We start from the raw sequence: 20,261 nt of genomic DNA, 5'->3' as shown, positions 1-20,261 counted from the left end.
ACATCTAGGTGGACACGACCACTTTTGATGTCAGAAGACGCAGATTTCAAAATGGCATTCAACGGCTAATCGCACCTGGTGGTATATGTCACCTTTAAGTGAATATTGACCTTGATGGCAGCCATTTAACCTTTTCCATCTTTGCCCGAGCCCGGAGGGAAAGAACTATAAAATAACATGCCCGCACACTAATTTGGTTAGAAACTTTATTTTAACACAAACATGACCACAAGCAAATCTTAGTTAGCTTCAAGAGGGCCGATATTTATATCTCTCACTCACAACTTTGCTCTGTAAACATTTTTTTCAACACTTACTTTATTACAAATCAATACAGAATATACACTTCAGGTATTTACATTTGCCGGACGTAATCAAATAGCAGGATCTACCTCCAAACAGAAAGAAGCAATAAACTGTCTAATCGATTCCCACAAAAAGATGACATATCAGAAAAGAAATGCGAGATAAAAAACAAAAAGGCATCAAAGACAAGAGGCAAATATAGATTTCAGCATATGGCATTTTCCACAGCAGTTGTAAGATCAAACAATATATCATACCAGGAGGAGACACGATGCATTGTGAACGTTCCACCCAAGATGTATCCCTTTCATAGAAAGAATGGAATTGTTTTTTTCTCTATTTTTATCAGATCAATTTGACTTCACCATACATCAAAAACAAACGCACAAACAAAAAGAATACCACTGTGACAAACATGCATCTGACGCTCCACAAACCAAAACCATCCTGCCCGTCTTGCAAAAAAAAAAGTGAAATAAAATCAATGCCCATGTCACACAAATACCTATCTTGTCAAGGAACAAATGAATTCTAGATGAAGGAATAGCTGTCACCGTACATTTCTGTGCTTTTTTTTTTTTTTTCAGTCCCCTTAACGTCTCGCCTAGCGTGGATCTTCCTTCTCTTTCCCACACCGTTGTACCACCGGTGGGGCCCTGAACCTTTGGGATTCCACAGCCAGACCTCCAGCGTCCGCCGTCTCGTCTGGGCGTGCACGAGTGCCGCAAAGTGCTTCATGTTCCTCTCAAGTAGTCGCTGTTCACGCCGACAGCACACCCGATGCCAGTGTTCCCACTAATCGCCGCGCCTTAACCTGGTTCCTATTTGAATATCGCGGCGGCCAAGGATTGGCCTTGTGCACGCAGACACACACACGCACATTATTATTCTAACCTCATTACACCAGACTGCCATCAGGCGATCCTGAAAACGATGCTTTCCACACTCTGCTTGATGACAGGACGCATGTGAGATGCGAGGCCAACATCTGGTGATGTTTATTCACCATAGCATCGGTGTGCGGTTGCTTATAGAGTCTACCGTCTGCCTTCCTATGGAGTGTTCTCCCTATTAAACCAAGGAGAAAAACTAACCAGCCACAGTACATCAATAGGCTGTGTGTCATATATATCATACACAAAAAACACACTCAGCAAATCTGACAAAGCAAATGCGTAGATAGAGGACGCAAAGTAAAACAAATATAAAGAAACATATACATATAGCTTCAAGAGCATTGTTCTCTGGTGCCTCATCGTTGGGTGAAGCAGACGTGGGCGGAAGACGCGCAACGTTGAAGGTATCCTATGTGTTGGTGAGGGTGCAGCAAAGGCAAAGTGCTTCGGATAAGGCTGGGCTTGGTGGTGGTGTGTGCGTGTGTGTTGTTATGCGTTAACCTCTTACAAAGTTTGGGTAAAGGCTGCCACCCAAATACACCCAGTGCCGGACAAAGGCCAGTGGTCGTTCAAAAATAAAATAAAACTGAAATGACCTCGCGGAAGTAATCATAGATTTTTCACTCACTCACTCACACACACTCTCACACACACACACACACACACACACACACACACACACACACACACACACACACACACACACACACACACACACAGACGTTACCGATGCCCACTTTAACACACACAGAAGGTGGTTTGCTGGCAAACTTCTGTGGACTCTAGGAGCTCACCTCCCATTACTGCTGCAGACGGAAACAAAGAGCACTGACAATATATAAAATTGAAACGGCTAGGAAACACACCGTTAAGCCATAGCTAGCCATCTCTGGTGATTAGCGCTAGTCTTTAAATTAACCTGCACTCAAACAATCACGCATTTACAATCTGCACTGGTGAACAAATATTTACAAAAAATAATAATTAATAACTTAACATTAAGATAAATAATTACTGCATTGTTAATGGGGGGGGGGGGGGAAACAAAGACATGGGAGTTGATAACAAGATTGTGAACAAACGCACAAAAAAAACATTATCCAAACTGTTTTCTTTTAACACACCGGGCTAAACACCGATGAGTCTAAACCTCTCACACAACCTCCATCTCTCCTTATCAGACCATTATGCCCGTCCCGCGGCACACAGTCCTACGTCCAGGCCTTGTATAGCATTGTACCCTAGTGCTGTCATCTCCCTAGCGACCCCGGAGCTGTCGCTCAGCCCAAAACTTGCACCGAGGAGCAGAGGTGTGAGGAGAGGGGGGGGGGGGGGGGGGGGGGGGGGGGGGGTTGTGAGTGCAACCAAACATGAAACATCAGCACTTCAATCGGGCTCCTCCAGAGCCTCAGAGCGCCTTCGTGGAGCACGACTCGAGAGGAGACGGAGGATAAACAAAAATAAACCAGCAAGATCACATTATTGTTGGTTAGCTGGCAGAAAATCTAGTGAACTATTCTTTTTTTTTTTTTATTATTTGCTTCAGGACCCTCAGCTCCTCCTTGTTTAGAGTTGAAACAGATCTAACTGATGATGCTAAATCAGGCGGCACATAGCGGCGCTCTACAACGTGACCCTCGCCTTGGAGACGCCTAGCGGTTAAGTGCGTTGTCATGGGAACCCCGGTGCCACTCGGGGGGGGCGGGGGGGGGCTTCATCCAGCAGCACCGGAACGACCAACCCACTCCTCTGATCTGGAGTCATGCATAGTCCGGGTTGGAGGTCCGAGAACGGGGCGTGAGATAAAGAGAGAGACACACACACATATGGGCTCAGTTGCATCCAGCAGTCGAACTGTGGAGGCTCAGTGCTGCCCCGGCCACGCCCAGTATCCCAGTGTCCGGTTCCCTCTGGTTTGATCGACGTCCGTCCGGTACCAACGTACACGTGTGTGTGTGTTCAGCAAGATGAGTGAAAGGGAAGACTTCTTCATATCCATTGCTTAAAAAGAGCGAGGGGTTCAGCGGTTTTCCTATGTTCCTGAACTCCTACCTCTTTGCATTTTGTGCGTTGCATTACGTTTTCTGTTTGAACCGGAAAAGCTGGTGTGAAGGGGGGGGGGGGGGGGGGGGGGGCATGAGTGCTGGCTACTAGAAGTCTAGAAGTGTTGTACTTGCTGTCGTTGGGTTCTTTGCGTGTGTCGCCGTGCGTGTGAGGGGTTTGGCGTGTGTGTGTGCTTGTGTGTGTGTGCGTTTGTGGCTGCGTGCGTACGATCAGAGATGCTCGTCGGGGTTGATGTCAGGTATGGGCTGGCGCCAGTAACAGAAGGAGCTGTACTCTGGCATGGAGAACGCTTGGTTCTGCTCCTTGTTCAGCAGCGGGAAAACATGCTCCACCAACTCACTCAGTCGGCAGTAGCTATATGGAGAGAGAGGCAGAGAGAGAGGCAGAGAGAGAGAGAGGCAGAGAGAGACAGAGAGAGAGACAGAGAGAGAGGCAGAGAGAGAGAGAGAGAGAGAGAGAGAGAGAGAGAGAGAGAGAGAGAGAGAGAGAGAGAGAGAGAGAGAGAGAGAGAGACAGAGAGACAGAGAGGCAGAGAGAGAGAGAGAGAGAGAGAGAGAGAGAGAGAGAGAGAGAGAGGCAGAGAGAGAGAGAGAGAGAGAGGGAGAGAGACAGAGAGACAGAGAGACAGAGAGGCAGAGAGAGAGAGAGAGAGAGAGAGAGAGAGAGAGAGAGAGAGAGAGAGAGAGAGAGAGAGAGAGAGAGAGAGAGAGAGAGAGAGAGAGAGAGAGAGAGAGAGAGAGAGAGACAGAGAGGCAGAGAGGCAGAGAGGCAGAGAGAGAGAGGCAGAGAGAGAGGCAGAGAGAGGCAGAGAGAGAGAGAGAGGGAGAGAGAGAGAGAGAGAGAGAGAGGGAGAGAGAGGCAGAGAGAGAGAGAGAGACAGAGGGACAGAGAGACAGAGAGAGACAGACAGACAGACACAGACAGAGAGACAGAGAGACAGAGAGACAGAGAGACAGAGAGACAGAGAGACAGAGAGAGAGAGGTGGGGGGGGGGGAAGAGAGAGTGAGGCAGGGAGAGCGAGAGAGAGAGAGAGCAGAGAGAGAAAACCACAAACACAAGGTGTGACTACGCGGCCGAAACAATAATAATCAAAACAACAAGTGTAATGCATTCCATTTGTGGAGCGCTTTCCAGGGCTCTCACAGACACTTTACATCCCATTGAAATGCGCCGAGCGCGGCGGCGGCGGATCAACATCCACTCGCCTCCCCCGCCCCCCCCGGAGGGACGCCTCGTCAGCCAAGTATCAAAGACCCCGGCTCAGAGCCCAGGACACCAGCCACGACCACATTACGCCGGCTCCCCGAGATTAGACAACAACAACAACAACAACAACAGCCAGCAGCACCACAACAGGATGTGCGTTGTGTCGATTGGTGACCGCGGGGTGTTCATCTTGCGGGGGGGGGGGGGGGGGGGGAGAGAGAGGAGGGGGGGACTCACGAGGTCTTGTTCCCCCGGGTCTGCTCCTGGATCAGCTCCCCCTTGGGGTTGACGGTGAAGATGCGGCACACAGGAACCCCCACCTCCTTGTAGGCGAAGACGTCCTGGGACGGGCCAGACGGAGAGGGGTGTGGTTAGAGGAGGAGGGAGGAGGGAGGAGGGGGGGGGGGGGGGGGGGGGGGGGGGGGGGGTCCGTCTCTGGTGGTGCGAGGAGGGGGGTTGAGGGGGGCGTGGAGGCGTGAGTCACGGTAGCGTACAAAGCAAACAACAACCGCTAATGATATTAAGACGTCAATTTCCTGTTGGTGCATGACGCTGTTATTTCTGGAAGTCACTCTTTGGTTGAAAAAGAGAGTGAGTGACGGGCAGTGTGTGTGTGTGCGTGTGCCAATCTGTTTGTGTGTGTGTGTGTGTGTGTGTGTGTCAATCTGTGTGTATCTGTGTGCGTGTGTGTGTCACAATGTGTGTGTGTTCGTTAGTCAATCTGTGTGTTTGTTAGTCAATCTGTGTGTGTGTGTTTGTCAATCTGTGTGTTTATGTGTACGTGTGTTGTTGGCTGTCCCAGCTGGGAGGACAGGTGGGTAGGGGGTGTTTGTGCAGCTGAGAATGACACCCTGTGGCCTGCTTAAGCTTCCCAACCCCCTCCCCCCCACCCATCATCGACCAGGGACCGGTCCCCAGTCGCCACAGATGACCTCCGTCTGGGCTGAGCCCCCTGCCTGAGCCTCCTCAGGCCTCCTCCTCCTCTTCTACTGAAGCCAGAGCCAGGGTGTATTGCATCCCGAGAGCCAGTCAACACAAGACACCGGGTACATGCGCCAGGAGGACGAAAACAAACACACACACACACACACACACACACACACACACACACACACACACACACACACACACACACACACACACACACACACACACACACACACACACACACAAATAGGAATAACAACCCAAATCCTCGTCATCTTGGGCACTCGCCCGGGACTCACGTTGGTCCGGTTCCCGAAGGCGGCGTGGAACGGCTGCTTGTTGTGGAGGAACAGGTTCTTGATGTCCGTGAGGCACTCGATCTTGAAGATCTCCGGCTTCTTCTCGATCACCTCCCTTGGGGGAGAGAGACGGGGGGACGGATCAAGACCGGCATTGCAATAAGCTAGCTAGGGGGCGCATGCACGTTAAGAACACACACACACACACACACACACACACACACACACACACACACACAATCTAAAAGTCATTGTTATGAATCGAGGGGGATAAAAAAACACAAACAAAACAAAAACAAAAACACATCAGCCCGCGATTCCCACACAATCAATAACAATGCAATCGCTTCGGCGGACGAGCAAAACATAAGTGAGGAAAGGGTATCCTGAATACAGATGGGAGATTTATGAGGGGTTTAAGACTGAAGGCAGTGGAGTGGCCCGGGGAGGAGAAGGAAGGGGAGGGAGACGGTAAGAATATAAGCCCAAGTTTCAGCGGCTAGCTTAGTACACTGGGAACAGGGTGAGGGCGGGAGGAAGTGGGCGGGGCTAGGAGGAGGCGTTATCTCAAAGGGGGAACGCAGCAGGCAGGGATGAACAATGATTTCATTCAGAGTTGGACAGTGCTTAGGCCAGAGTGTGTGTGTTTGTGTGTGTGTGTGTGTGTGTGTGTGTGAAAAGACACAATCCTTGAAGTTTATTTCGCAGCAGTCAGGGATGAACAATGATTTTATTCAGTCGGACAGTGCCGAGGCCAGACTGTGTGCGTGTTTTTGATGCGTGCGTGCTTGTTTAAAAAGACACAATCCTAAAAGTTATGTCGGCAGCAGTCTGGGAGGAACAAGGATTTCATTCAGCGTTGGACAGTGCTGAGGTCGTGAGTGTGTGCGTGCATTTGTGTCGCATTGGGGTCGGCTTAGCTCAGGAGGTGGAGCGGGTTAGCTTGTAACCGGAAGGTTGCTAGTTTGATCCCTGGCTCCTCTTAGCTCGAGTATCGAAGTGTTCCTGAGCAAGGCACCGTACCCCGACTACTCCTGACGTGCTGGCTGTCGCCTTGCATGGTTGACTCCGCCGTGAAATGTGTTTATGAACCGTTTGTTTTTAGTCACTTCGGACTGAAGCATTTTAAAAATCTGTTTGTCAGAGAGAGAAATCTGTGTCTCTTGCCGTTTTAAAAATCTGTGTCTCTTGACATCACAAGTGGGCGTGTCCACCTAGAAGCACGACGGATAGATGAGCAACATTTGCCACAGTCCACTGGGGTAGGCTGGTAGACTGATCTAGTCAGCGCACGTCTAGGTGGACACGCCCACCTGTGATGTCGGAAGAGGCCGATTTTCAAAAAACGGCTTGAAACGGCTCGACACAATCACACCTGGTGGTATGACATGCCCCCTTTAACGTAACCCGTGCGCTATACCTGTGGAAGGCAGAGAAGAGGCTGCTGGGAGACAGCATCAGCGGGCCCCGGGGCAGGATGGTGCCTTCATCGTTGACCCACTGCAGGTAGCCTCGCGTCATGTCCGCCATGCCGATGGCCCGCGCCGAGCAGTACAGGAACTTGTAGCCGTTCCTTCAGACGTTGCCAGGACGGAGGAGGAAACAAGACACAGACGCACGACCCCCACTGTTAGACGCCATGACGAATCTCTGACTCAAATTTGGTCTGCAAACAAATTGGTCGTTTAAAATTACACGTTTAAAATGACATTACAGCCACACTTGGCAGGTTGACCTTTGACCTAGACCGGATTACAAACGTAATCTTGGAAGATATAAAAAGAGCGGATGCAAGGTCGGCGTCTATCCATCTCTTACTCTGCGACTGAGTGGTACAGCTTGGCGATGCCCTGGTGAGTCCAGTCTTTGCCCAGCTGTGGCAGAATCTGGCCAAAGACGTCAGACCTTGACACACACACACACACACACACACACAAACACACACGCACACACGGTCAGGAGAAGAGGCAGGAGAAGCACTGAAGTGTACATGTGCGTGGGTGTGAAAAAAAAAATAAACCTTCCTGCGCTCTGTCCAAGGGAGACAAGACATCGAGAACCCCTTTTCTTTGAGATAATGAGAGAGAACACACACACACACACACACACACACACACACACACACACACACACACACACACAGGTAACCCTGTCCTGTCTTAACCCCAGCTTAGGGATCCATCTGCTCTGAAATGTAAATGGACTCATTAAAAACCCCAGTGCTCATTGCTCCTCCAATGATGACAACAGCACCCACACACGCACACACACACACACACACAGTGGGCGATATAATAAGCTCCAGTCAATCATCAGCCGTTTGATGTGGGCCACCTATGAGCACAGCCCTGGGAGAGTTACAGGAACCGACACATCGACTTCACAACGTCACAAAACAATAAATGAATAAAACACAATAAAAAAGGAAAAAAGGCTGGCTGGGGTCTTCAGACTAATTGAAAAAAGCGCAGGCATGTGTAAAAATAGAAGTCATCTGCCGACTGCATTAATAAGGGCTAATTCTGGCGGGGGCCATTTACAGAACAGCTTGTGCCGTTTCTATGGGTAACCGCATGGCTATAGATAACACCGGCTCCGGGAAGTGGGGCCGCCTGGGATTTAGACCTTTCACACAGCCCGTCTGTTGATCTGTCTGTCCGTCCAACCCAATACCATCCATCTCCCACCAAACTTTAAACCGCCAGTGTCTTCTTAACATTCGAAAGAAAGTTGTCCTAGTTCCCTGGTTGTCATTGACTACCAGGACCCTTTTTGTCTTTTACTCAAATAAAATACACCAAAAGTGCGTCAGCATCACGATAGCCAAGGAACGGCTCATACACTGTTCCAGATCATAAAAGAGGGTTTGGAAAAGTAAAGAAACTTAATGTTTAGGGGTAGGGCGATTTTCAGATGGAACATTGTTATGTCCACAGTGCCATCTCAAAATACGTCTCTATAAGCTGAATGCAGATAATGATGAGGTGAGGTGTAAAGATTTGAAGGCTCCCTTTCCAACTCTGTGCCCTCAAAAGCTGGTAAGATGAGCTTGATAAAGTAAAGTTATCTCTCAAACTTTATGAATGAGGCATACATGGAGATTATAAGAGAAATCATGAAATACAAGGCTATTGCGGTTCTCAAGCCTGCTGGCTAAGTCCCTCCATCTCTTGGTGAAATTGCTTGTCAAACCTGATAGCCAGTTAAAATGCTGATTTAATAATTCCTTTTACGGGCATAGCCTACTCACCAAGTTATGAATAGCAAGCTCATGAAGGCTCTTTTTTGGGAAAGGTTATCAAAATAATCATTTTCATTACACACACACACTTTATGACGCAATCCAAGCTTTTCAAGTGTTTTAAACCAAAAGAAGAAGAAGAAAACGTATCCTGAAATAACACAGAAGCAAATATTAAAGTCTCAAGGCTTAAGCTGAAGGTAAACAGTCCGCAAATGTGGGTTCTTATTTGTAGAACTACCCAAGACAGAAAAACAATCATACTTTGAATCACTCTTTCTACCCAGAACATAGGGTATATCAAGGGTGTATTTTTTTTGCTGGCTTCGTATAGGATTCTACAGATGTCAATCAAACGATTTAATCAATCATCACGACAAAGTGTACAACATAAAAAAAAAATGATTGCACACAGATTTCATGGATTTGAAAATGAACCCATACAATTTTATAAACATCTATTTTTTTTGGGACGTTTCCACGTTCGGGTTTTGACCCGTGGCGAACGAAGCACCTACTTGGTGATGGTGCCGTCGATGTCGGAGATGATGACCTTGTCGTCCCAGTTCCACAGGTAGATGGTGCCCTCGCAGCGGCAGGTGCCCTGGTACTGCGTGGTGATGCTGAACGTCACGTCGTTGGGCCCTTCCTTCAGCTTCAGGCTGGCCTGGGGGGACACAAACGGGGGGGGGGGGGGGGGAACCCAGGACATCAGAACAGAGACGGGTCAACACAAAAAAAAACGAAAAAACACCCCTGGGGCAAATCAAAGAGACACTTTCTGTAGTCTGAGCTCTTTTTCGTTCTATCCACGGTGCTTTGGAGCCCCCTGCAGTCTGCTGTGGGAATAGACGCGCTGTACGTAGGACTTGGCCAGTAGAGGGCGCTCCGACACATCAATAGCAGGTTAGAAGCAGGGATCTGCGTTTTTTTTACTTTCTCTTTGACACACTTGTCACATGAAATTGGGCAATACCTCTGACTAACTTGTTCAAACAGTCATTATGGAAATAAGCCAATGTTGTTTTCTACTAACGCTCCCGGCATTAAAGGGTCTTCAACAATTAAGGGCTCAGTTTGTTGACAGCACAATGCAGGAATACATCCAGTCATTCTCTGTATTTTGTCTGATTTCCTTGTCTATTCTGGTCTTTCCAGTTCTACGCCAATGTTCCACAGCAGCAGAGACTAACTAATACAAGGTTCCACTAACAGGCCAAAGGGTTGTGGAGAAGGAGAACTAGTTTGGAGTATTTACTTAAAGATGCCATATTTAAATTTGCCTGTAGAGATTGTTGAAATGTATCCAACATCAAGTTATACATAGTGAAGTAAAATGTCATGTAGAGACAAAATAAATTTAATTCCGAAAAACTCCAAAGCCATTTTCTTATACGGTATATCATAAATAATTGTGCAAGTGTATTTAACAAACTAACCGGTCTGATTCTCTAGAGTCAAATGGTCATTGCAATGAGGCTAAATTGCAAAAAAACAGCTTTGTTTTAAACTCCAACCTACCTTGTACAATACTAGAGACCAGCACTGTGCTCATTTTGAAATACTGCCAGAAGTCAGGGGCTGAATATCACACACACACACACACACACACACACACACACACACACACACACACACACACACACACACACACACACACACACACACACACACACACACACACACACAGTGGGGGGGGGGGGGTCCTTACGATCTGGCTGGAGGAGAGGCGTAGGGACTTGCGGTAGGCGTGGGGGCTGGGGTGCACGTGGGCCTCCCCCTGACCCTGCAGCCTCTCTGGGCAGGAGGCCGCGCTCACCTCCTTGGACTCCTCGTCGCTGGACGAGTCCCCGGCTTTGGGCCTGTGGGGGGCACGCCAAATGAGAGGGACACTGCGTCGTCAGGGTGAGCGAGGAAGATGTAGCTCGTTTTTTTTGACATCGTTGCCAAGTTGTGTGTATGAATGCTCCGTTTCTAACACTGCAGCAAAAAGGTTGTTTTAAACATAGCCCACTTAACTAAAACAAATAGACACATGTGAAGATACAGAGCACGTGACGTTTATTTGTTCACCGAAAACAACCCACTATCTTATCAGCTACAGTATACAACCGCAGACTGTATTTTCCAGAGTGCTGTAAAACCGTGTAGGAACACAACAATCATCCTGGCTCCTAAAGCACTTGACTCATTGAGGCGTTTATGGTAAACCCAGAGGTCAGAGTGGGTGAGCCGGTCAGTGAACCCGTCGTGTGACTCACTGCATGGCCAGCTTCTGCTCCTGGGACAGGGAGGGCCGGCCCTCCCCCTCCATCTGGGACTCCTCCTTGGACTCCAGCTTGGCCTCAGACTGCCAGAGAGCGAGGAGACAGGGAATTAATACATATGGATACAGTACCGGATCAAGGACTGCGAAAATACACACAGAAATATATAATGTATAATTCATTCATTCTTTGCTTAAAGTGTATACCTTGGATGCCTGGGGAAATACCTGGATGAAAACCCTGATTATGCTCCTCTTTAGGAACCCTTCCAATATGTGTTGGCTGGTTGTTTGTTTGCTTACTGGATCAACCAGCTCTTATTGACGAATTGGCATAAAGTTTCTCCATGTGTTTCTGTGCTTTCTGATACGTTCCAAAACCAACACCTGCCAACAGCCAATAGCTGAACGATTTTACAATTTGGCAGGTAAAACAATTCAGGGTTGGGATCTAAAGTAAATCCTGGACCCTGGATGCCTGTGACAGCGGGGTACGCCTCTGACGAGGGGCATCCTACCTGCTTGACGGTGCTGTCGGCCCTCTTCCTCCAGAACCACCACCGCCCGGACTTCTTTGGCATCTTCTCCTTCACCCAGGCCTCCTCGGTCGCCTGGGGACACAGGGGACACGCTGCGTTATGCCTGTCAGCGGCCCCTCAAAGGGGGCTCAAAATGGCTAATGTAGAATCACATCACAGAAGAGACAAGGACAGAGGGGCTACTCCTCTTTACCTTTGGCAAATTCTTCTGAAATGCTTGCATGCTTAGGATCAGTGGTGCAGCAAGCGTCCAGTTGTAATATCTAGAAGAACACAAAAATAGTTTTATTTAATGATTGAAATCAAAAAGGCTAACAGCCTCAACTGAAGCAAGTATTTGCGTTTCATCCATAAGCAAAGGGGACATTGTCGGACCTATTGGCGATCTTCACGACCAGGTTAGGGTTGTCGATGATGGCTGGACTCTCCGCAAACTCCTGATACGTGATGATATGCTCCATGAATTTTTCTGGGGGAGAAAAAAAACATTGGGAGGGAAAAGCATTCGTTACACATTAATGGATAATAAGGGCGATAGCGTAACCGTGGAAACAGGGCTAGACATTAACCTTTAGTAGTGATACGGTGTACTTTCAGTGGGTCGCAATAAAGCCTCCTTCTCGAAAAACAAGCAACATAAACAGCCTCAACCAAACAAGGCTGTGTTTCCCAGCAACGCAGCGGTCGGGTCGCTGGGTTTCTTAATTAATATGTTTATTGGAGTTTGATTTAATGTTTGATGAATGGGGCGGCTCAGTGGCTCATCCTGCTGGTGCCTCAACCACGTAGACCGCATAGCGACCGTGGTTTGAATACCACCTATGCTATAGGTTATTTCCTGTCTTCTTCAACCCACTGTGTTGTAATTGTCTGGTCCATGAGGGCACAAAAAGGTCTGTCTAAAACATTTGATATCTTGGATATATGCCAATACCTTTGGATATCTCGGCGTTCTCGCTCAGGCCTCCGCACAGGGACAGGGTGACGTCCGGGAGGTCACCGGCCGAGTCGGAGAGGCACTCGGTGCCGCTGTCGGCGGCGGCGCTGCCCACCGACTGGGGGGACTGGGAGCCCGAGCCCATCTCCGAGTCCATCCAGTGCTTGGTGGCTGCCTCCGCCTCACTGCAACACAACCGTGGACCGTGTTTATATTAACATTGAGGGCATTATGACGCTTTTATCCAAAGCAACTTACAATAAAGCACATTGGTCAGAAGAAAGAGAAACAACAGTATACCGCTGTCTGTACAGTAAAGATATTTAAAGAAACCAGTGCCAAGCCCTCACAATCGCTAGTTTAAGAGATCGCGTTCACGCACACAATAATAATGATTCTAGTAATAATAATTAAGCTAGGGCCTTTCAAGACAACTAATTAATATTGCTAAGGTTGGAAGGAATTAAGGAAGGCTGGAAGGATGGAAGACAAACCTTTTAGGGAAATAGCGTGCAGCCACGTCCGGATCAAGTACGCACAGGTCGTCTAGGTAGATATCTTCAGGGCCCTGGTGCTGGCTCCTCTTAGGGACGCCTTCAGGAGACCAGAGAATCAATAAACTGGGGTAAATAACAACAACAACAACAACAACAACAACCCCTAAAAAGAGCTCAGAAATCGGAGCAGGAAGAACCACAAAGCCTTGCCTTTCTTCTTGGAAGGCGAGTCACACTTTGAGCTCGCATCCCCCGCGTCTCCTGCCATCTGGGCCATGCCCGGGCTGCCCGAGACGTTGATGGGGGTGGACGTGGTCACGCCGGGGGGCAGGGCCTCCGGGGGCTCCGTGGGCGTCAGGGGGGGCTGCACGTCGACCGGGGTGGGGGAGCGCACGACGGGCCCGACGGCGGCGCTCGTGGGGGTGCGCGGCTGGGGCTTGATGATGGCGCAGGCGGGCCGGTCGCCGCCGCCGCCGATGCCACTGGCGATCATCTTGGGGGGCCCCGGCTCCAACTCGCTCTGCATCGCCTCGGAGCTGAGGATGACCCGGAAGTGGGTGCTCTCGGACGGCGTGATGGTCACCGTTTTGGGGAGCTCGTACCGCTCCTTCTTGGGCGCCTGGACGGAGCGAGCAGGAGGTCATTCGAGTCGGCCAAGGTTTGAGATGCTCATTGAGGATTCACTTGCTATTAGAGAGGCTTAGGGGGGGGTTCTTACCCTGGTGGCTTCAGGGAACTCTCCCCAGGTCCACTGCATGTGGGACTCGGCGCGGAGCATGCTCACCGACGACTTCACCAGGAGCTCAGAGTCACTCTTGGGGGAAAAAGCCTGCGACAGCCTGTGGGTGGGGGGGGAGTCAGACAAAGACACGCCATGAAGCATGATGGGTAACACCTGACACGTTTGAGTCGACCAGGGGGAGATCAATTGATTCAATACCCGTCAGCGTTGGACCAGTCACCGTCGGAGAAGGGGTAGCTGTCTAGGTTGTGTCTGGCTGCAGGCAACTTGGGGTCGATGTCCCGCATCGTGGTCATCGATGGCGACCTAACAAAATCGTAAACATACATTAAGTTTGTACGAATATAATAATACCATTAATAGCCCATTCCATGAATCTGCGTATCACTGGTTTCAGGAACAACAGGAGCCAGGCTCAGACACCTACCTGGAGGCGTGGGTCAGAACAGCCGTCTCTTCGTCCGAGCTCAGCTCCATCTCAAAGATCTCCTCAGTCTGACCGCTGGAGGTCGTAGCAGCAGGAGCCGGAGCGGGAACGTTAGCAGCAGCGTTAGCAGCAGCGTTAGCAGCAGCGTTAGCCGAGACGAGGGCCATGGGCGGAGTCAGCTCCTCGCGGCGGGGGTCTCCCTTGTGCTTTTTCCTCCTCCTCTTCTTCTTCTTGGTGGTGCCCGAGGTGCTGGTGGGGTGGTGGGGCTCGGGGGCGTCCTCGGGGTCGGCGGGGTCGTCCTCCAGGTGCTGCTGCTGCGCCGCCGCCCGGCGCTCCACCTCGTTGATCCAGATCAGGTGGCCCTCCGTGGGGATGGGGGACGTGACCAGGTGGGCCGGCACGATCTGCTGATGGGGCCCAGGAGACAGACGTTCTGACTCGCCCTTCTCACTACAACGACTACTACAACTGCTCCTAGCTGTCCACCGCGAATGGTGTAGGCTGCTGCCGGTAAGGTGGAAGAGCTATTATTGGATTGTCATTGGTTAGCAATGACAAACTTCTGTCAGTTATCTGTGAGTGCAGGGCGCGTCGGGGAATATCGTTTCAAGTTGACCGCGCCTGTCTCTCAAGGACCTTGAGAGACAGAAGAAGTCTAAAACCTGAATACCTTGAGTCAAGGTATTGAGGTTTTAGACTTCTTCTGACAATCTGCCGTGATGAAATCAGGGCATCTCCTCCCTGATTTCATCAAGTCAATGGCGGAGAAATGTAGCGAGGAAGGGAACAGGGAGTGTTTTGAGGGTTGAAACTCTTACAGCAGCTTTAATATCTCCATATCGCAATAGATATGACGTCAATAATTAATCATGCAAAACAACATTTGACACCATCAATATCCCCATAATGCAGTGCTTCTGATAGACCACATCATAATGAATCGTCGCCCGAGCCCCGGCCATCATGTACGGCCGGTGAACACACTCACGTTGAGCTGCTCCGTCTCCTGGACGAAGAAGGCCTCGCCGTTGTCCCCCAGCTTCATGTGCAGCTCCACCGGCTCCCCGTTGATTTCAATGTCGATCTGAGACCATCACACAGGAGTTAGACAGCAGCCATGCTCCTTCACGAAACCAGCATCAAGTTATCCAAGAAAGGCTAAGAAAGTACGCTAAGTGAATAATAATCTGAACAAATAAACCACATAAGAAAAGGAAAGCAAAAACAGCCAGTAAGAAGCCAACACAAAAACAATTTCAAAACATATTTTGTGAAACATCCAGGAACCACTCCACATATTATATAAGTGAATGACACCCAGACAGGGCAGCACGCAGACCATGTTCTACAAACAGGGCTGTGTTATTTCCAGGCCACGTAGACTGTGTCTGCCTGTAACACCCCAACCACCGCCCCCCCTCGAGGCCCTACTAAACCCAATTATCGCCGGGCCCACCGGGCTCATGTTTGCTTAAGCACGCCAGTGAACCGGGGCCGGCTCAGGACTGCCAGGAGACAACCCGGGTAGAGCTGCGTCCATTCACAGATACATGACACCGCAGAGGCTGAGGCAAGCAGGTCAGAGTCTGGTGGCGAGAGACGTCGAGAGAGAGAGAGTGAAGAAGAGCCAATTAGCCTCTGGAGCTCTCTGAGCAGGCCATTAGGAGGAGTCCCTTCAGAAGCAGGCCTCAGCCGCCGGTGGCTCTGGGGTAGTTGTGAGTGTGCCAGGTGGGAGGATTATTCATGCCCCGTCAGGTGCAGGATCGCTCTTCGTCGAGTGTGGTTTCCCACGGGGCCCCAGAGGAGTGACTTCATGATTACCATCGGGGCGGCCCGTCTTCATTTGTGTGTGCCGGGGCGATGACTTGGAATTTCAATGCATGCGGATAATGGCAGAGAATGAATGACCCAGCGCTGGCTCTGGCCCATTGGCCCCCTGAACTCCTCCTCAACCCTTGACAGGGCAGATTCACACTCACAGTTTCAGGCTGGTTCCCAGATCTGCCAGGCACGATGTGTGGATAAGAATCACAGTGGAGGGGTTTCTGCCTAATCATTATAACGAGCAGCGAGAATCATGCAGCCCTTCTTCCTTGTTCTTCGCCACGGAACTAATCCAAACTATTGTTCGAATAAAAATGTTAAATACGCAATAGGCCGATGATAGGATTTGAACTCTCTGCCATATCAATATTGCAATGTGGGTTTGAATATATTCCCCGGGACAAAAAGATTATCTTTTCCTTTATTATAGCGCCGAAAGGCGTTTCATGCCTTCTGGGTTTAACAGAAGGGATGCCGGACTGCACACAGTTTGAGGACTGAGAGGTCAACTCCGCTGAACAACATGAATGCCTGGGAATCTGTAAACCAGTCGTTCAACTGGGAACATTAATGGCATCGCCCGGGGCAGGACACAAGTCCAAAAAGACTGGAAAGGCTCAGTAAACCTTCGAAAAAAAAGGTGTGGATAATTAGGGTTAATCTCAAACCCATGTTCCCCCACAGACCTTCCCAGACAACACCACCTCACGTTCACCCGAGCAGCCATAGGCAGGTGAGTCATGGAGATTTGCAATGCAAAACTGCTCCCTTTCGTCTTCCCAGGCCCACCTCATTCTGAACGTGCACGAACGCGTTGCCATAGGAACCACCTCATTCATTCCTCTGACCCCCCCCCCCCCCCTCCCTCCCTCCCTCCCTCTATCTATCAGCATTCTGGGAAACCGATAGAGCAGTGACCAGCCCCACACATCTGAAAGCACCCTGCTGACTTGTGTCTCCGTTCCATCTGATGCTTTACGGAGAGAGGAGGAATGTGTCCACATGTCAATGGATAAATAGTTATACATGTGCATATTTACTATGGTGTGTTCTGACACACGTTTTCGAGGTGTTATCGGGCGAACCGTGACGTTATTTACACAGTTCAATCATCACTATCAGTGACGGATTGAGCACTTTGTTTAAACAAACATAATGTATAGGTCAACAGTAAGACGCCCCAATTACTAGCCATTCATTCATCTCCAAAATAAGACAAAATAAAGCGTTACCATGGCCAAGAATCTCAACACAATTTATTTTTAGAGCTCTTGGAAATTGCTTCAAATGGCCTCCTTGTTGACCATAATGAATGTCCCTCAACCTGCAGGCTGGTATGAAGAATTCCAACCACTCTAGATGCCACGTTTTCCTACTGAGCGCTCTTTTCATGGCTAGTGTCTGTCGTACCTCAGCTGTCTAAACTATTGTCTTCAATCTGTAGCCTTCTAACGAAACGAGTTCAAACATTTAGTCTGGAATGGCTACAGGCTGCAAAACTGAACAGATAGGTATTTAAAATATGCACGCACAAACACTAAAGCACTCTTCTAATATTTTCTTTACAGAGCCACTGCATCATTCAACCTTATCGCTAATCAAATGGTGTTTTCATTGAAAACCACTTCCCTGTTGATTTATAGCTTGAGTAACACCCTGGCCGGCCTCAAAGCCGGTTTGTCCTAACCAGGTTTGGGATGGGTACCGCATGTGGTCCAATGTCGGATGACCATTCTGGCTCAAGTCAGAAGCCATTCGGACGCAAACGAGCCAAGCACGAAGCACTGTGGCTGTAGACCCCTGCAATGTACCCTTTATACATGCATCCGCTTTTTATTCCCCTTATTCATTGGCTTCGTTCAAATTGGCATCAACTGTAGCTTGTCTCTGTGGGCTTCCTTCAAGCATTTATAAGTAATAAGAAAAATGCTTTATTCATAACTGAACGCGTGGACTCATTCACGAACGCCCTCAGTACCCTGAGACATGGAGCAGAGAAAGGGATTCAGAGAGATGCTTTTTATAGCCCACTAGAACACTGCAAACAGTGCCAGGGCTGGACCAGCATGTTGTGGTGCTGACCAGGGATAAGTTGGAGAGCAGGGGGCTGATAACTGACTGCTGTTTACAGATAAACACAAAGTCACATTGCTGCGTGCACAATTTTGGCTGGCATCTGTTGTTTGACGTCAAAGACTGTGTGTGCGCACTGCGCACGCGTCCGTGCATCTGTGCATGTGCGTGTCTGTTTGCATTGCGTTATTTGACATGAGCTCAGTGTAGCAGTCTCTAGCATTGTACAAGCAGAGTTGAAGTCTAAACGACGATGACCATCGCAGTTCAGCCTCACTGCAATGACAATCTGACTGACTCATGGCAAACAAACCAGTATGTATTTACCGTGTTTGCTTATGAAACGTAGTAGGGATGCACCGATACAGTACTCACTGGTCATGTACTCGTAAAGCTTGTCCTATACAACCATCCAATAGCTTGAGGTTTGAAGAGAAAACGATGCATGGTCATGGGTGAACCCAAAAGTTTTTTTGTAACCTGGAAATTTGTCCTACATGAATGTCAACAACGTATTCTATGCCATTTCATCACTGTTACTGAAATAAGTCCCCAATTTAGTGAAAAACGTGCATTGGTGGTGCGGTTTGTGTGGAGCTCTGTCTGGGTAGCAATCGAATGCGACGTCCCGAGAGAAAGTTGTCCTTTTGGGAAACATATTGTATACCACTATGGTGAGTGTGGATGGTGAAGCTCCTTCTGAGCCCTGATTTATTTAATACCCGTTATTGTGTTTGTGGTGCACTAATATATACAACAGTTATTGTATATATAATAAGCGTATGAGCTTATTTAAGCTCATACGAAACAACGGTAATAAAAAAGTATCTTAAAGTTGCAGTAACCATGGCAATAACCTGGCCCCCTCTTTCAGAGAACTCTCAGGGTTTGCATTGCCGCTGAAACAGTGGGTTCACTAGCTCTCAAAACTGTAATGGTATTATCAAGTACTCATATCGGTACTTGGCATCTGCAACGTACCCAAATGTAAGTACTTGCACTTGTACTTTATTTAGTACATAACTAAATGTGTTTGGAGGGTCTCTGAGGCCTTTTGAAAACAGAGTGAGATAGTGTGTGTGTGTGTGTGTGTGTGTGTGTGTGTGTGTGTGTGTGTGTGTGTGTGTGTGTGTGTGTGTGTGTGTGTGTGTGTGTGTGTGTGTGTGTGTCACATCCCACGGTCTCCTTCGAACTCACCACTTTCTCTTTGGAGCGCATCACCCCCAGCTTGCCGAAGCGCACGTGGAAGGGGGAGCACTGGTAGGTGCCGTCGCGCTGCCGCACCACCACCACGTCGATGCAGCCCGACAGAGTGGCCTGGTTGATGCCCTTGTACAGCTCCTTGACCGTGACCAGCACCTGGCCCGCCAGCTGGCCCACGTAGTTCATGGTGTTGGTCTGCACACAGCACAGATGGAGAGAGGGGAGGAGGGTCAAGGGGAGACACAGGCCGAGGGTCAAGGTTCAAAGGTGAGCCAGGGCACTAAAAACAAAAGACGTTGAAGGAACAGCTTGGTTTTTTTTTCACTGCAAAACAGTTTGTGGAAATAATTTACCCTTTCTGATTTTGTTCATTCAATTTACTCCCTTTTTTTTTTTCTTTTTTTTTCTTCCCCGGAAGATACCATTGTTTGTAAAGATAACAATATTTGACTGTATCATCTATGGTTATTCTCTTGGCGTCTTCAGTGTTCCTGTTCCTGATGACGTGCACTCTAGGCAGCTGGTCACCCTTACAACGTGGTGTCAGCACAAAAGAGCAGCTGTTGGAGGACGGCAAAGACAACGCAACAAGTCTCCAGTGCCACAGGCCGCACATCACGTTCGGGGTTAGTCAGCAAACAACAACAGAATAATGCAGGAAGCTGCAATTCTCTAATCTACTCTGGCAAATGTATCTATACTATAACCCGAAAACATGTAGTCCCAAACAAATGTCTGTCTCGTTTGCAATGTAGCAGGAAACAAGGGGGGGTGGGGGGGGGGGGGGGGAAACCCCATTCATAAACAATGCAT

At 49.1% G+C, this 20,261-nt stretch overlaps 1 protein-coding gene and 1 long non-coding RNA gene across 7 annotated transcripts in view; one reads left to right on the top strand and one right to left on the bottom strand.

Annotated features, from left to right (window-relative positions):
- Nucleotides 1-192: 192 nt before the first annotated feature.
- The window catches only part of lpin2 (lipin 2), a 24,255-nt gene continuing 4,186 nt past the window's right edge, over nt 193-20,261 (bottom strand). For 3 of the 6 annotated variants that reach the window (XM_030364763.1, XM_030364762.1, XM_030364760.1), the window contains exons 2-20: nt 19,443-19,643; nt 15,337-15,432; nt 14,349-14,755; nt 14,120-14,227; nt 13,898-14,018; nt 13,390-13,798; nt 13,177-13,276; nt 12,680-12,867; nt 12,121-12,214; nt 11,939-12,008; nt 11,725-11,817; nt 11,202-11,290; nt 10,652-10,802; nt 9,459-9,607; nt 7,518-7,604; nt 7,120-7,272; nt 5,700-5,814; nt 4,711-4,814; nt 193-3,620 (exon numbers count right to left, since the gene is read on the bottom strand). In XM_030364763.1, the coding sequence (XP_030220623.1) occupies nt 3,476-3,620; nt 4,711-4,814; nt 5,700-5,814; nt 7,120-7,272; nt 7,518-7,604; nt 9,459-9,607; nt 10,652-10,802; nt 11,202-11,290; nt 11,725-11,817; nt 11,939-12,008; nt 12,121-12,214; nt 12,680-12,867; nt 13,177-13,276; nt 13,390-13,798; nt 13,898-14,018; nt 14,120-14,227; nt 14,349-14,755; nt 15,337-15,432; nt 19,443-19,634 (2,871 nt within the window). In that variant the 5' untranslated portion in view covers nt 19,635-19,643 and the 3' untranslated portion in view covers nt 193-3,475. Of the gene's footprint in view, nt 3,621-4,710; nt 4,815-5,699; nt 5,815-7,119; nt 7,273-7,517; nt 7,605-9,458; nt 9,608-10,651; nt 10,803-11,201; nt 11,291-11,724; nt 11,818-11,938; nt 12,009-12,120; nt 12,215-12,679; nt 12,868-13,176; nt 13,277-13,389; nt 13,799-13,897; nt 14,019-14,119; nt 14,228-14,348; nt 14,756-15,336; nt 15,433-19,442; nt 19,644-19,801; nt 20,190-20,261 lie in introns of those variants that run through there. The other 3 variants (XM_030364765.1, XM_030364761.1, XM_030364764.1) reach the window with 2 other exon arrangements.
- Nucleotides 7,615-20,261, top strand: part of LOC115549541 (uncharacterized) — a 26,786-nt gene continuing 14,139 nt past the window's right edge. Inside the window, exon 1 of the long non-coding RNA XR_003977779.1 lies at nt 7,615-7,842. This is a non-coding gene — a long non-coding RNA (uncharacterized LOC115549541). The remainder of the gene's footprint in view (nt 7,843-20,261) is intronic.

Source organism: Gadus morhua, chromosome 8 (assembly GCF_902167405.1).
Source record: "Gadus morhua chromosome 8, gadMor3.0, whole genome shotgun sequence".
In the NCBI taxonomy this organism is placed as follows: Eukaryota; Metazoa; Chordata; class Actinopteri; order Gadiformes; family Gadidae; genus Gadus; species Gadus morhua.
Note: the sequence above shows the minus strand (reverse complement) of the source record. Positions and strands in the feature narration are given on the sequence as shown.